General features: G+C 36.5%; 1 protein-coding gene across 3 annotated transcripts in view; it reads right to left on the bottom strand.

Moving 5' to 3' along the window:
• Positions 1-17,873, bottom strand: part of GPHN (gephyrin) — a 631,539-nt gene that overhangs the window by 78,335 nt on the left and 535,331 nt on the right. For all 3 annotated transcript variants that reach the window (XM_082617455.1, XM_082617456.1, XM_082617457.1), the window contains 4 exons: positions 15,956-16,011; positions 9,949-10,068; positions 8,354-8,412; positions 7,135-7,288 (listed from right to left, as the gene is read on the bottom strand). In XM_082617455.1, coding sequence (XP_082473581.1) covers positions 7,135-7,288; positions 8,354-8,412; positions 9,949-10,068; positions 15,956-16,011 — 389 coding nt within the window. The remainder of the gene's footprint in view (positions 1-7,134; positions 7,289-8,353; positions 8,413-9,948; positions 10,069-15,955; positions 16,012-17,873) is intronic.

Here is a 17,873-nt window from a genome sequence, read left to right as displayed (position 1 = left end):
GTCTGCCAATCCGTGGTCATTTTTTACATTGTTAAAAACTATACTGAAGGCTCAAGACTCATCTCCTTTAAGAAACCTTATAAAGGAAGAAAATTCTGACGCATGCTACAACATGGTTGAAACTTGAGGGTATTTTGCTAAGTGAAATAAGGCAGACACAAAAAGACAAATTCTATATGATGACACTCATATGAGGTACTGAGAGTAACCAAATTCATATAGATAGAAAGTAGAATGGTGGTTGCCACGGGCTGTGGGAGGGAGGAAATGGGGAGCTGTGCTTAATGAGTATAGAATTTCAGTTTTGCAAGATAAAAACTGTTCTGGAGATTGGTTGCACAACAATGTGAATGTACTTAAAACTACTGAAGTATACACTTAAAAATAGTTAAGATGATAAATTTTTTGTTATGTGTATTCTACTGTAATTAAAAATGAAAAAAATTATATGTCACTGATGACCTTGGCAATAACAGTTTCAGGGAATAGTGATGCCTTTAAAAAAGAGGCAAATCAGGAAGGAAGTATTCCACTCTTCCTGGTAGGAAGGGAAAGATGGTGAGTGAGATTACGTAATGGTGGAACATCAGGTGGAAATATCCAGAGGAAGTTGTAAATGAAGGCTTGATTTTACAAAATAGGTTAAGTTTAGGGCTACAGATATGGGAAGTTACCTGCATATATTTGACATGAGAGGAAAACTCTAAGGGAGAATTTAGAGAGAGTGGAAGACACAGCAAAGAACAGCATCCTAGGGGAATATTCTAATTAGGGAATGGGATCAAGATAAGGAACGATGAGGAAAAAAGGTAGTAGTTGGCAGGGCATCAAGAGAGAACAATCATGGAACACCAGGAAAGAGACAGTTTCAAGGTGGTGGGTGAGGAATGCCACTGATGTCAAATGATATAGACAGGTTAAGGAAGAAAAATATCAGAGCAGGTTTTAGAGGTTAGGAGGTGAATAGTATACTCAGGAAAGCAGTTTTTGTACTAATAGGGGGCAATAATGAGATTCGGGAGTTTGAGGAGAAAGTGCAGAGTGAGGAAGGAAAGGCAGCATGTGCAGACCTCTCTTTCAACAAAGCTGGTAGTGGATAGGAGGTGAAAATGCAGTAGCTCAAGGAGGCAAGAAGGTGTTTAAATATAGGTTCTCTTCTGATAGCGGTAATCTTTGTCTTTTTGGATGTGGAAGGAGGAAGAGCCACTAGAGAGGAAATAATCAGAGAACACAGAAGACATAGGAAGTAATTTAGAAATCAAAGTTCTGAGGAAGGTGAGAAAAAGTGGGTCTAAAGGTAGAAGTAGAGGAATTGTTCTTAGAAGGAAGTACCTTTTCCTTTTAGGTTGGAAGAAAGGAGGATAGCTAAAGGAAGGGGGACATTTTTGAGGTAATGAGATGGGAAGAAGAGGGAGATCTCATTTAGTTCAGTTTGACAAATATATTTATTTTTTACCTTCACTTTTTTCCCATAAAGGTGGTTAGGTCATCTGCCAAGAGTACAAAGTAGGGCTGCTACTGAGGTTTAAAGAGGGTATAGAGTGTATGAATGAACTATCATACTGGAACTGGAAGAATGTACTAGAAAATCAACAAAACAGTTACATCAGAATTACTGAACAACTTTAAGTGCCAGGTTGCCATTAAATGGCAGTAATTTGTAGTTGTTCAGGTAATCATAGATCTATGAATTTTTTCAGTAATGTTTTTCTGCTTGGGAGCAAAAATGGAGAAAGTGGAGAATGGAGTCATTCACTTTGGGTATTACCACAGTAAGCAAAGGAATAGATTAAAGGAGTGAAGCTATCTGAAGTGTTAGTGAGGGCAACTTTAAAGTGGTGAGTCATAGTCCTTAATCTGGACAAGAAGTATAGTGTGGCTAGAAGAAAGTAATAGACTATCTAACCTGATAGGTTTCAGAGATTGCCATTAAAAAGCTGGGGAAATGAAATTTAAGGAAGTGGGAAGCATTGCGGAATAGTGGAAAAAAGTCATTACAGCCAAAAGATTTAGGTGTGAAACCAGGCTTCATCACTTACACAACATATATAATGTTGGGTAAGTTGCTTTGTTTTTGAGCTTCAATTTTCTCTTATGTAAAAAGAAGGATAATAATATTAACCTCATAGTGTCGCTTTAATTATAAAGCACATAGCGGTACTGGTCATAGTAGACACTCAACTTCTTATTCCTTCTCTTATTAGTGGGGACAAAGATTTTAAAGATTCAACTTTTATAATAACAGCTGCTTGTGGCAGCTCCCAAAGAACAGTATATGGAAATTTTAGACAGACTTTATATATCTAAAGTTTAAACTTGTTTGTACAGACATCTGTTATTGAGAGTGGCCAAGAGATTTACAAAAGACAGAATAAAATAAGGAGAGGCATAGTGGAGATAAATACACTTAGTTCTGTGTATGTGTGTGTTCGTGAGAGAGAGAGAGAGAGAGGAAGGGAGAGAGGGAGAGACAGGGAAGGAGGGGGTAGGAAGAATGAGAATGAATAGAAATGAATGAATAAGTTACGGAATATGGCAGAAGGTGACTGAAACTAGAAGAAAACTTACCATCTATGGAAGGAATATTTATTGCTAGTAGTAACTAGATAACAAGCATACAATCTTCACTTCCTGAAGCTAATGGCAGCTGGCTGACTGATGTCCAGTTTAAAGACCTAAAAGTCACCATCTACAGTTTCAAGGGAAACAATATATTTTATGGAATGGAGTTCATCTTGACTTTTCACTTTCTCTTATCTTCTACCTTGAATTCACTGGCAAATCCTGTTTGTTGATTTTACCTTCAAAATGTATCCTGGATCTGATTACTTCTCAACATCTTCACTACCAATCTGGTCCAAATCTCTTGCTGGAGTATTGCATATCCTTTTCTTTTTAAAAATTTTAAATTTATTTTAATTTTAATTTAATTGTGTGTGTGTGTGTGTGTGTGTGTGTGTGTGTGGCAATTTTATCATCATTGGTAATACAGTAGTGAACAAACAATACAAGCTTCAAAGAGGTACAGACAGTAACCACTGAATATCCCTTTAACTGGCCTCCCGGCTTTTCACTTTTTCTCTCCCATATGCCAAGCCATACATATAGAAGCCAGAGTGATCATTTAAAAATTTAAGACATTTTATGTTCCATGCTATGTTTCGCTTCCTCAAAACTGTCCATTTAGAATAAAATGATCTTGTTTCTGTTACCTCTCCAACCTCATCTCCTTTTACTTTTCTCCTTTCCCTCTATACTTCAGCCACATTGGCCTCCTTGCTGTTCCTCAAACTTGATAAGCATGTACTCCAGGGCTTTAGTGTTTGTTGTCCCCTCTGCTTGAAGCACAGTTCTGCTCACGAGGCATATACCCTCAATGCCTTCAGATGTCCACTCTAATTTCCCCTCATCAGTGTGGCCTGATTAGCCTTTGTAAAACAGAGGACTCTACCTGTCTACCAGTCAGGTCCGGGATGAGAAAACCAAAACTCCTCTAGGTATTTCAAATGAAGGGGGTAGGAGAAAGAGGATTTAATGCATGGGATTGGTTACAAATGTGTTGGCAGAGTTGGAGAAACAGAAGAAACGTGTATTACTAAAGATCAGTAACTGCAGTCACCATCGTCCCCAGGGCTGTTGGAGGAAAGTGATGTTACTGAGTTGAGGAGATATACTCCTGCTACCTTCTTTCCACCTTCTAATACCATGTTAATGCATCTCAATGGCAAAACCTAACTGGACCACAGCTGGAAAGAGAGTCTGGGAAACTGTTTTCAGACTTCCAGCTTTATTGTATAGGGGAGAGAACAAAAGGGCTGATGTGGAATAAGTTTCAATAGATAATACCTGGCATATACCTCTTCTGCTAGCATTCTTTATTATCTCACTCGGCTTTTTAAAAATTCAAATCATTTACCACTATATGTTTGTTTATTGACTACCTGCCCCCCCGCCCCCATCAGAATATAAATTCTGTAAGAGCAGGGGCTTTGTCTGTCCTGCTTGCTGCTGTATCTCCAGTAGTCAGAACACTGCCTGACATCAGTATGGTAGCATACTAAAAGGGGAGGGGTTGTGAGAGAAGACTGCCTCAGTGGAAAGGAGTATTTTATCACTGACATTGTTTAGGATTGCCAGTGCATGGTGATAATAAAGAACAGAATGACTTGTAGTTAGTTTTATTACTGTTTTCGAATTTTCTGCAGACATTCTGCAGTGCATTCTTTTATGTGAGGGTAAAGCCTTAATAAAACCCTTTCTCCATCTCTAAGGACAAATTTGAACTTGGGTTAACTTTCTAGCTCAGTTCCTCTGGAAATTTGATAAAGAAAAATGTCAGCTTGTTAGTAGACAACACTTCTTATGGTAAAATGGTCTCTGATTAGTAACTTGCATATGGAATGGAAGAAATTACAAATGAACTATAAATCCCTAGTGGAAAGCCAAGCTTTGGGCTTCCACAAATGTGGTGACACTTGAAGCTGGGCATATCTGGGGACTCTGGAAGTTGCCTAAGATCGTTATAAGAAATATTGATTCCTATGTAGGAGATGGTGCTTCTAAGTTGCTGGCTCCCATACTCTCCTAGTAGAATTCTTGTTCCCTTGCACTTAAATGTCACTTGAAGAACAAAGAGAACAGCTGTTGGATGGCTGTGGGAACTGCTAAGATGACTGGTCCCACTGAAGAAAGCATGATGCTCCCCTGCTGGATGCTGAGTTTCCTGTTCAATATCTTTCTAAGTAAACTGGTTCAAGGTACAGTATATTCATATCTTGTTAAGTCTGATGTTTACTTAAAAGAACCTCTGGTGAGCATTCCAGGATGTAACAGATGCTTAATAAATATATATTGAACAAATACATGAGGTTGGAAATGTATGACCACAATTAAGTAATTATTGAATGGTATTACCTAAATTTTAACCTGCATAGTTTGTCAAAATCAACAAATGTCTACAACAGCTGGTCTGTGTTAGTTATTGTTTACAACTCTACCTTCCCAATTCTAAAAGAATTCCTTCATCCTGAATAAGATCATGTAGTCACAAAATGCAGAGCAAGCTTTAAATACAGTATACATAGACATCTTGTATGACATTCTTTGGGTTGGCTAAGGCTACTGTTCTGCTTACCAATATACCACACTGGATTCAAGAGGTGGCGTATGTGAAGCCATACATATCAGGGGAAATCAGAACTAATACTTAAGGGGAGCTTGTGCTGTGACTCAATAAATTATAGACTTGTCACATTCATAGACAAATGTAATTTCTTTTGGCCTCTCTGAAATAAATGAATACTTTTTTCCTTATTATTTTCTGGCTATCTGAGGATCTCAAGCCTCAGGAGAGATACTATGCATTATTTATCACTTTTATCTCTAGTTTCCTGTATAGTGTCTGGCATAGAGGTATTCAACAAACATTTGTTGAACTAAACTATATGGTGATAGAGAGTCATAATAATAGCTAACTTTGGATGGGAGTAGGGAGGAATGTCAAACTACATGGAACCAGAGATCATGGGACTTAGAAGCATTATTCCCTTGGAAAACCATGTTAAGTACAGCAGGCCAGAAAACGTAGGGGAATCTGTCAAAGCTTCTCTAAGGACAATCAAATCTATGGGGGGAGGGAACTAGGACTACAAAACCTTCTTTAGATTCTACCATGTATGTACTATCTCTATTCTCACCCCGTCACTTTTCCCTACTACTAGTAAATAGTTTTAATAAAGGGTATAAAAGATAGCTTAAAAAATACTACCAATGTACTCTGGGGGATAACTGAGAATATTAATCCAGACCTACAAAGTCATTAGGAAGAACACAATAAATGTAGCTTAAACAAAGTTGCCTAATAACTAGTTGTCTATTAGTTTGCTCATTCTACTTAGCTTTCCTAAACCCCATGAAGTCACTTAGATGCACAAAGCATATAAATAAATCTCAAATAAGAATAGATCATTAAGTCAACCAGTTTAACAGAAATTTCTTTCTGATGCTAAACACAGTGTCAGTTCATCCTAGGGATATTAGAATCATGATTTTGTAGATCAATTAAAAAGAATGTTTATTTTGGGTCAGTCAATAGTTTTTGGGAATGACTAGTACACCTATACTGGGAAGTAAGCAAATCTAGAATTCTGATTTACCTCTCCATTAGCAAAACAAAACATTCTTTTCTTTTGCCCTTTCCAAAAGAACTACAAGGGTAATAGACCCTTGAAAACGTCCATCTCCAAGACTCTAGGAAATTAAAAATAATGGTAGCAAATGGCTTATTTGCAGAACAAAGTTAGAGGTTAAAGGAGAAAAAAAAAACGAAATCCTGTTAATCTGTTTAAAAATAGTATAAGATCTAAAGGAATTCCTTAAAAAAACCTCAATAGTTTGATTCTGCTTTTAGGCTTTGAATTTCCAGCAGATTCACTTTTCAATATTCCCAGTTTGACCTTACAGCTTCCAACTGAAGTTTTGTATAACTTAAGCAAACAGGGAACAGGAAGATTTTCAAGAGTTCTAATAAAAAGACTGACTAAATTCCCCTTCCTAAATCAGGGCTGAAATGACATTTTGACACATTCTGAATAGCATGCTACTAGAGATGCTATCTTTAGAGAAACCACCCCCCCGAATTTCAAATCCTTCCTGGTAATTAAACATCACATGGAATGTTTAGCAAGAAAAGGGGCTAGCCATGGTGTCGCAGTTCATTGAATTATTTCCCACACAGAGGTGGCCCATCATCTCAGCAGCAGGGTATGCACAATTGATTGTCCCAACAGCCTAAGTACTGGGTTTGCACAGTTGAATATCTACAGCTAGCAGTCAACATTTTTGTTTATATGTACTGAGTGTGTGGAAGGCCATTGGTTGTAATATTTCATTTGAGTAAATGGAAGGGAACATTTCTTGATATGTAATTTCTAGTTCTTCCTTTTCATTTTCTGTACTTGAACTATCCTGAGGCCAATTTATTATTTCCTTGTTATAGAAATGTGGTAAGATCTATAATCCTTAATGTTCTATTTATAACACAGAACACAGAATGTCAGAAATGCTTTCATCTGAAAGCCCCACTACCCACCATCTTTCCCCTGTTGTCATCCCCCCCCCCTTTTTTTTCCTTACCTCATTCCCTGTTGACATGACTGCAACCACTGGAAACTTATTAACTTCAACCTCTGTGACACCTACAGTTGCCAGAAGACCAATCTCTGAGGGGCCCATGTGGGTTCCTTTGGCCAAAACACATTCCCCTCTTTTAATGTCATGGCCAATGGGTCTGAAAGTCAAAGCAGAATCATAAACAGTATGACTAAGAACAATATTTTCTCAACTCAGAGGAAACTTTAGTGTTAAAGAAGGAGGACATGCTAGGGGGAAAAAGTCAAGAGATGAGGCAGGACCAGATTACTAAAACAAAGAGATTCTAAAAACTCTATGCTTTTTTAATTAAAAAAAATAAATCACATAACAGAAGACAGAAATAGATTTGTATCTATTGCTGTTAAACAGGAATATGTTACTTCATGTTTGAAAGTTATTTTATAAATTGTTTTGTATCATATTACAGTCCAAAACACCAATTGCAATCTTTCTTTGATGTAAGGCAAGCATTTATATGAAAATATCTAATGCCATGTCCATAGCTTGTTAGCTTTGTGGCGAGGAGAATAATGCTAATGAGGTTACAGTCATGGAGATAATTTCCATTTAGACCACTTAGGTTGGTCCAGTTCTGTGGCTGTAGAGGTCCAGTCACTCTTGGCCTGCCACCACAGGAACTGGAGAAGTGTAGCTTTGTTACAAAATGTTGAGCAAATTAGTATTAATAGAATCAGGGAAACATATTCAATTGTAAGAAAAATCATTTGACATATATACACTACTTATGGTAAGACAGTAGTCTCATCTTTGTATATAAACAGTAGTACATTATTCCATTATTATCGGCAGTCAATAGAGGAGGGGCTTTCAGCTAATTATATAAATACTCAACTCTGAAAGTATCTGTGTTAATATCAAATTCTGGATTACCAAGGGGTAGGGATGGGTAATTCTGGATTATCTAGGAGGAGGATTAACTGTGGATTATGTAGGCTCATGACTTTGCCTCCTTCTCATGTTGCTTTTGAATATTGCATTTGCCTTTACCAACTTTACAAAAAAGTAGGGAGGGCAGACATGGGATATAGAATTCAGAAAATTCATTTTGCTCCTTGTTAAAAGCCCTGAAAGCTAATGGTTAACTGACTGAGCTGTGAATTTATAATAGCCATGCTCTCCTGAGTTCATGATCATGGCAGATACAAAAGTTGGCTATACATTCTATATGTTATGAACTTACCTGATATCTTGGCCTGGCCGAGCTTGCACCAGAATTCGTACTTCAAGCTCCTCAGTGCCCTATAATAAGAGCAAATCATGTAATTTCAAACAGAACAATCTAACTGAATTTTGATCAATAGAATTTAGCTACTCAGATGCTTTCATCATCAGATAGGCCCAGAATATATAAAAATATAGAGGAACAGAAAAGCCTTTGCTAAACCCTTTGAACATGATGAATTTCTACCACACGTTCCTGAAAAATCAGGTTTGATGCCAAGGAATGAATGAATGAATAAATAAACAAACAAACATTTTCACTGATTCTCATGCTTTTAAAAAATGTACCAGTTCAAATACTGACTCTTACTTTGTAAGCAGCATTCTTAAGGAAAAAAAAAAAAAAAAAAGATGGCTACCCTAATAGATACAGTGAATGTGCATGGAGATAACCTGTCTTTTCTAAATCATGGGTTCAATACTATGCCAAGGTTCCTTGCATATATACCTGCAGGTATTTCTGAAATACCTGCAGAAGTTTCAGTGAAGGACTTATAGTTTATCTGGTAGTAGATTTCTATAAATTAATGGTGATCATTATTTTTACATTTATGGACTGTGAGTAACATTGTGACACTGGAACTGTGTCTTGTCATCCGGCAGAGTCTGTGGAGGCATGTGTTCTGGATTTCAATGCTCTGCTGGCTTCACTGATGCCAATAAATCTGTTGGACAGTTTTAACAGCAGGGCAATGTGGTCTGTGTGCCAAGAGTTGAATTTTATAAGACTTACTTGTGGGAAGGTGATTAAAGAGAAAATCCCCAAATCAAGAAAAGAGGGTGTGTCTCAGCATGGCCAAATTTTACTATATACCCAGCTGAGGAGAATATATATTTGTTATTAATTCTAACTTTAAAAATACAAGATATCTTAAACTTCTCAAAACAAGTAAGATAGCCAGTCATTAAAACCTCAGTTGAAATTATTCTTTTATTAGTGACTGATCCTCTGGTTTCAATAATTGCCACTAGTTTCAGTGAGATAAAGGCCTACTTAGAACAGAGTCTTTTATTTTAGGCAATAGAGGGGGAACTGACATAAATTTAATGTTTCCAGACTGTAATTTGGCGGCACAGATTTTCCTGAATTATAGAAAACCAGAGCTGAAAGGGTCATTTGGTTTAAATGCTTGGCTTAGTGTAATATTCAAGAACTTGCCCAAGTGTTCTTTGTTAAATTTTTCTCTATTAAAATCTCCTTCACATTTTATCAGAAGCTAGTCTTGATGAACAAATTTCTCAGCTAGATGGTAAGTCAACAGTTAATATCTCTGCTCCTCTATCTTGAGGTAGTTTCTTTCCTTGCTTGCATATGAAATTTCTTGGCTCAAATGTGGCTCAATTCTGCTGTAATCACAGTAATGATCATAAAAACATCTACTATAACAAAAGGTTTTCAAGCCAAGGCAGTTCCTTATTTACTATACACTACAATGTAAGGTTCTAACATAACCAAAAAAATTGGGCTAATCTCATAAACATTGCAGAAAATAGGCATGACTTATAATACTGCCATAGGAATGAATGGAGCCATAAGACCTGGTAATGACATACATCATCAGATTCCCTGATCAGTTCAGTATCTTCTACTTGTACTACTGCATCAGCACCACAGGGGATTGGAGCACCTGTTGTAACCCGCATGACTTGTCCTGGCATTACTGTCTGAGTCGGCTGGAAATACAAACATGCAAGAAAGAGTCGATTTACTTTACTGCTGCAAAGGAAAAGTCTGCAGGAGATGTGACAGTTTTTGAAACAAACCATAAAAGGAAAATTTTAGTCTTATTCATTTTGGGAAAATGTAATAAAAGTCACAAACAAATATACTTACACCAAAGAGGCTTTCATTTGACTTAAGTAATGACTTAATTAGATGTCTTTCTTGGTGCCCTGCTTTCCTTTTGAAGAACTACCACTTATATTTGCCACTACTGTCTCTCACTCAATGTGAATTTTCTTAATATATTTAAAGTGATTTGACAGTCTTTAAAAAAATACCATGCAATATGATTTTATGAATGACAATTATGAAAAACCATCTTGTTGATCATTTATTGAAGTTCTGATGTTTGAGAAATGTAGTATTTTATTAACCAACGTTTTAGTTAAATAAAGGCAAGCCAGAAAATTTTTAATTATTACTCTTGAAAATCTTTATAAAATATATTAGTTCACCTTGCAACTAATAATAAAAGTCTAACAAATGTAAATAAATCATTTAAAAATGATTCCAGTGTCTGTAATGATTTGGGTTAAATATTATATCCAAGATTTTTATTGTTTGAGCTCTCATATGAATGGTATGGGAGACTGACTACAGGACCTACCTTGCACACTTCCTCCCAGTACAGGAAAAATTATATTTCTGTCAGCTCCATCTAACAGGTTTGATCTGGCCTCAGAAGAGTCACTTGTCATGGGCCATGATTTAGGTCAGATTTGGGAAAAGGAATGTTTTAAATTTCCCCAAAAAGAAAATTCTGAGATAACATTAATTCCCCAACAAAAATGATACCTTTCCAAAGACATCTGCTTCTTAGGTATTTAAAATTTTAGGTTACAACATGTGAATATTCTTAACACTACTGAACTGTACACTTAAAAATGGTTAACATGGTACTTTTTATGTTATACATTTTTTACCACATTAAAAAAAATTAGGGAATGATTAAGGAAAAATACCCTTCCACTAGATGTACAATCAAAGTAAAACTGGAAATTTATTTGTTAGAAAAGCCTTAAAAAGCTTATTTCCATAATGTTATTGCTGTAAACAATACCACCAATAGCTAATATCTATTGAATACTCAATCTATGCTAGGTTCAGTGTTAGGTGCATTATTATATTCCAGAATATAAGCCTTATAAAGACAGAAATTTTCATTTTCTGTTTGCCTCTCTAGATCACATCGTCATTTTCCTGAGCTGTGGCCCAGAAGGCCAGCCTCTATGGACTGTTTCAACCAGGTTCCCATCACTCTGGCTTCTGGTTAGGTTCAGCCAATGGGAGGGGCCAAGAAGAGATCAGAGGGTAGGAGAGAGAGAGAAGTACAATTTTTATTCCTCTTGCCCTTTCCCTGCTGGGCTGCAGTCTGGTGATGGGTATGTCATTTCTACTACTGATGCCACAGCTCCTATTAGGTGGACCTCTCCCATAGCTATCAATCTCCCAGGTCTAGGTACTACTCTCTCCCTTTGCCCCTTCAGACCTAGAGGTGGTAATGAAATATCACTGTTGCTAGTACCTGAGTGCTTCACATTCCTTTGTTAGTTTCCCTTAATCCTGTCTATATCTTGGGTAGAGTCATTTCATTAATCTTTAATCACCCTCTTTCCAGACATATTTATTGCTCTATCATCACAAAGCCTAGAAAGTGTCTGGCACAAAGTTGGTAGTCAATAAATATTTCCAGAATGAATGAATAAGTATGCATGATCTCATTACCACAACAATTACATGAAGCATGTAATCCTTCCCGGCTTACAACTCCAGTGTTCTCACTGATTTTTTCCCACAAGTCACTGGAAAAAGGTTCTTGGGATCAAATCTGGCATTGAACTACATACTTTATATCCCCTTATTATGTTATTTGAATAAAAGACATTTCAGGCTTATTTGGAATTGTTACATTCTAATGTAATTTTCTACCAAGATAATGCATAGAATTAAAAAAAAAGCTTAGGGCTCAATGCATTAATTTTTTTTTAATTTTTATTTTTGGCTGCATTGCATCTTTGTTGTGGTGCGCAGGCTTCTCACTGCAGTGGCTTCTCTTGTTGTGGAGCACGGGCTCTAGGCACGTAGGCTTCAGTAGTTGCAGCACGCAGGCTCAGTAGTTGCGGCTAGCGGGCTCTAGAGTGCAGGCTCAGTAGTTGTGGGGCGCGGGCTTAGTTGCTCTGCGGCATGTGGGATCTCCCTGGACCAGGGCTCGAACCCGTGTCCCCTGCATTGGCAGGTGGATTCTTAAGCACTGCGCTACTGGGGAAGTCCTCAATGCATTAATTTTTTTTCAACCCCAGATACTACTTATTATCTGGTGCATCTCTTAATTCACTAAACACGACCATTTTGCAGTGCAGTGATTTTTGATGAAAAGCATTAATGTTTTGATATATGTGTTTTTTAGTAGAGGTGCTAATGTCAAAACTATCTTCTGAGCCTGTGCAATAAAAATATTTAATATAGGTCTAAAGAAGTCCTTTTTTTCCCTGAAAGTGCCTTTTTGGCTAAGGCAGAAAGTGATTCCCAAGGTGAGTTTCAGGGTAGTTGCTTCTTAAGCTGAAGTGTGTTAGCCTGGAGCCCTCCCTCAATTTAGTCTGATTCAATGTACCATATTATGTAAATTTACTGTGGCTATACCTGTAATTTTCTCTACTTCTTGGCTTAAACCAACTTTAAAGAAGTGTTTCTGTGTGGCTGCTAAATAAAAAATTTGGCTCCTTTCCAAAACCCGTAATTCTAAATGGTAGGTGAAGGATTCCCACCAGCTCACTTATACTAAACCTAATGTAAAAGATATTACTGGATATATAAAGACATCTATATATCTACTTAGACATATAAACTGCAATTGAATTGAATCAACTGGAAAAACTCTAGCAACAAATGAAGTACTTCCTTTAGATTGTTAAGACTACCAACTCTTTTTTTATTTTTATTGATATAGGTACCTTATATACTTTATATAAAGTAAAAACTATAAAAATCTTGATTTTTCCTTAATAGAGATATTGAGTTGGATTTTTTGAGCTTTGTCCAATGATAGCACTTCATAATTACACAACTGAAATTGAAAGTGTCCAATGCTAACCAATAGGACCAAACTATAAGTGATTTAAGATCAAGTATTTTGGTACACCAATAAACCATGTTGTAAATAACTGTCTCAGTGTATGCAATGGTCCCCTAGTGCTCAAGTGTATTTACTTTCAATAAGTGAGCAATTTGGCTCTTGCAAGACCCCTGAGATTGCTGTAAAGAGTGTATGTATATGATACATCAGTTATAGATGAAGTACATCACAGGTAGCTTGAGGAAAAACCCTGTTTTTTTTATAGTTTTGATCTTTTTTCCCATCAAACTTTTATGAGAACTTATAAGAAGTTGGCAATTTTTTAATTTCACAACTTTTCTTGTGCTCCTTGTTATCAGTTGGAAGTCTTAACTAGTGAATAAAGTTTAAGGGTCCATAAGGCTCTTAACAATCTGCTACCTATGCCTAAGTATTCTAGGCTGTAACTACCACAAACTATTTGCAATTTCCTAATACCATGCAATTTTCCAAACACCACTGGGTCTTGACTTATACTGTTCTTTCTGCTTGGAATGTTCCTTTTTCATTTCTGTTTCTGTTTTTGTAAAACTCTCTTAGGCCCAGCTCCAATGTCATCTGCCTAGCCCTTCTAGGACAAAATGCTCAACCTCTCTATTGTGCTCCATAGCACATGACTGACAGCATTAGTTTAGCACTTAATATATTGTATTATATTTAGTTGTTTATACTCTGTCTCCTCCACTAGATGTAAACTGTTAAGAGTAGTAATCATGTATTAATCTATTTTATATTCCTAGAACCTAGCACAGTGCTTCTTGGTACAAACAGTAGGTATGCTTGATAAATGTTGGATAGACTCAGTTGAAGATCAGAGAAGTACTCCTTGAATAATTGATATTTTGGGGCTTTGTTAAAAAGAATGGATGCTTTGTATGTCCATTGCTGATGGATACACATACCAAGAGGTCAAGTAAGTTATGAGGTCATAATGCAAGTTATTTATAAAAAAGGGACCTAGGTCTAGTTGGGTTTTTTGGTCAGGAAAACAGTCATGAAGAGCAAAACCAGCCTGTGCACAGCATGGACAAGGATCTAATTACTACAGTGCCATGCTTAGCTTCAGAGATCTGTACACAGTACTCCTCAATGCTTGGATGTAGAGGTGAGGCAGCTAGGGTTACCACCATTGGCACCATCCTTCTCCTATATACTTCCTCAACCCCTATTTTTAGTACATATGGGAATACATGCTAAGGCGTGGGATATAGCTTTTGCTCAAACTGCCCTATTTATTTATTTCCTCCTTTATTTTATTTATTTACTTTTTTGCGATACGCGGGCCTCTCACTGTTGTGGCCTCTCCCGTTGCAGAGCACAGGCTCCGGACGTGCAGGCTCAGCAGCCATGGCTCACGGGCCTAGCCGCTCCGCGGCATGTGGGATCTTCCCAGACCGGGGCACGAACCTGCGTCCCCTGCATCGGCAGGTGGACTCTCAACCACTGCGCCACCAGGGAAGCCCCCCTCCTTTATTTTTATATAATCCTTATGAGTGTTTGGTGGTAGCAGGAGAGAAAAGTGCGTTGGTTTTCCCTTTGGCTCTAGTCAATAAGGAAGGTACTCTTTTAACCAACTTTCAAAACTCACTGGATTAACATATGCTCTCTATTTCCTATTGAATGTAATGATGCCTACAGCACATTTTGTTTGAAACCGTTAGAGTCTTCTCTTGTACACCAAAAGATTCAACTGAGTTTGCTCCCAAACTTGTTTGTACCAGTTTGTGGCAATAGTTGCTACTGAATTAAGATATTTAAATAAATATTACATAAACCAATGACATATGAGTGTAAAAGGAGTTACTTTTTTCCTATAAAATTAAGTTAAGCCTTTGGAAAAACTCATTTAAAAAAAGCTGCTAAAAAGAACTGATGTCAAATTAGGTATGGGTGAAGCAACTGTAAAAAAAAATTATAAAAATATAATAAAAATCTAGAAGGATTCTATACTTAGATACTTTGCACAGGCCTTAAATTTTTTTCCACTTTAAAGAAACTAAAACTTGAAATCACATATAATGCCTTTTGGGTATAAGAGAAGTTCAAATAGCAGATACTTATTAAAAGAAGAGCCTTAGCTCTCCATCAAATTACCGACAAATAAATGTTCATTTATTTAAGTTACATTTATATTTATTTTAAAAGTAAAAGATAATTTCCCACTTGTAACTTATTTCCAATTAAATGACCAATTACTGGTATCCAAAGCATTAATTAAGAGGACGTCTATTGTACTTCCACCATGGCCCATTAGTGCTTCATTTCTATTAAGAAATACCTGTTCTCTGGTTAGCTCTCTGATGAGAAAAATTAATCAAAATGATTAGCTAGAAAGATTAAATAATCTGCTTCTTCTAAATTTCCCTGTATGTAACACGAGTTGGGGAAAACTCTGCAAAGACCACTTAGAAATTGTAGCTCTATTCAAACATTAATGTTTATACCAGAAGAAAGATTCATCCAATCACAGGGCTGGAAAATGCTTGTGGGGCATGTCATCTGAGACATACCAGCAACACCATGCTGTATATTAACAGATGCAGATTCTTTCAGTTAAGAAATAATTCATTTGGTTCTTTCTCATGGGAACCGTCCTTTCATCCTTTTGATAACCTGTCTAATCCTTCTCTAAGATTTCCATTACAACAATGGTAGAAGTGTAGAATTAGAAGCCCAAAGTCCATGAAACTAAAATCTTTAGGGCCTTTCAGGCTTATGAATCTCACCTGTTCACCAGCTTGGGATTCCCCAATGATGAAACGATCTCCTGGGCCATCGGCAGCTGTGAGATGAACAGAACCAAGAACAATCATCAGAATGGACCTATAGCAAAGAATAAGAACCTAGTGTTGGAATTCTAAAACTTGACTCAAATGATCAGATAAGGCTTCAGGAAAGTGGAATACTTTTCTGATCTCCTAGTTTAGAAAAGGGCTTTGTTATTACTAGCTTGATCTTCGGTATCCACAACTCACAAGCACCAACAGAAGTGGTCCAGATTGTGCCTTTACTTGGTGTCTCCGGAGATAGTTTTCTTGTTGTTCCATAATTTCCACTCTTGCACTTTTTAATAGGAAGTTCTTTTAGCCTATCGTCCTAAATAAATGGGTATGTATGTGTTATATGTGTGTACACACTCATGGAGACATATATATGAAGTAGCAAGTGAAGTAGGAAGAACATATATTCTTTTCTTCATTTGACACTTGAAGGAAGTGTTACAGAATGAAGAAACTCAGGTAGAAAAGGTTCAGTACCTTTTAATAATGTCACTTTTTTTGCACAGCTGGCTTTGGTTAACCTGATGTGAAGAGGAACAAAAATTAACATTGGGTGTCTTCTACTTACTAGATGCTGTATCTTGTGCTTTTTAGACATTGTCTCAGTTAATAAACTCTTGGCTTTCTGGTGTTTTTTGGAATGCTATTGTATTTTCAGTGTTCACTTGTAAGAAAGAGAATATTGTAGTTTTCCTGCAATGGTATTCTTATGCTGCTTTCATGGGTTCTTTTTACTTTCCTCTTTTTTTTTTAATGAAACAATTTAAAACAGACATAGAAATCACTGCTTCAACAATTATCAACATTTTACCAATTTTGTTTCATCTATCCCCACACTTATTTTTGCAGTATTTTAAAGTTAATCATAATTTTCTTACTGTAGAAAATTAAAAAGTCAATTATCTTTCAGAGTTCTGCACTAACTGCATCTCAAAACTGAATAAACTTAGTTTTGATTATTTCTCTGCTAGAGATATTACCAGCTTTCCACCTCCCATAAGCAACCTAGATGTTTTCTCTTTTAACTTCTTGCTCAAGGGAAAATTAGCATGGTTTTAGAGTAAAAGCTAAATCTGAATCCTGGTTCTGCCTATTATTAGCCTCAGGACTTTCAGCAAATTACTAAAACTTTCTCTAACCTTCAGTTTGCTTGTTGATAAAAATGGGAATAACCATACTTTAAAAATAATACCTTTTAAGGTTTTTTTTTTTCATTCATTCACTAAATTTCTACTGAGTGTCTTCTGTGCCCTTAGTGTTATATTAGATGCTGGGACAGCATAGAGAGTAAAACTAGATATTGTTTCTATTCTAATGCAGTGTCAGTCTGTTGCAATGTTTTTCAAACTCTAGATCACAAATAGAGGTGGGCTGTAAAATCATCTTGTAAAGAAAAAGAACAGAAAATATATCTTGTCACACATGGTAAAGGTGAAAATTGTGTCAAGAAACTTATCTTTCTTTATATATATGCATGCATATATATTTATATGCATTGTATATGTTATATATGTATATCATTGGTTTGTGATGTCTAATGTATTAATGTGTGTCTTTCTATGGGTGTGGTGAAAACAAAACTCTTAAAGCCACCGATGTAGTGAGGTAGATAGATATTAATCAAATAGTCACATTAGAGAACATATAAATTTGTATATAAATACAAATTTGTATTTAAATACAAATTAAGAAAACCATTCTAAAGGAAAGGAACACGGTTTTATGAGAGCATACACTGAAAGTACCTGAACTACACTGAAGGGTCAGGGAAAGCCACCCTGGTAAAAGCATTTATGATTTGAATATGAAGGATGAGGAAGAGCTAAGTAGGCAAAAATATGTGGGGACAGGGGAGAGGGAGAGG

Source organism: Mesoplodon mirus (assembly GCF_964341445.2).
Source record: "Mesoplodon mirus genome assembly, chromosome: 4".
In the NCBI taxonomy this organism is placed as follows: domain Eukaryota; kingdom Metazoa; phylum Chordata; class Mammalia; order Artiodactyla; family Ziphiidae; genus Mesoplodon; species Mesoplodon mirus.
This window is presented reverse-complemented; position numbering and strand designations above follow the sequence as displayed.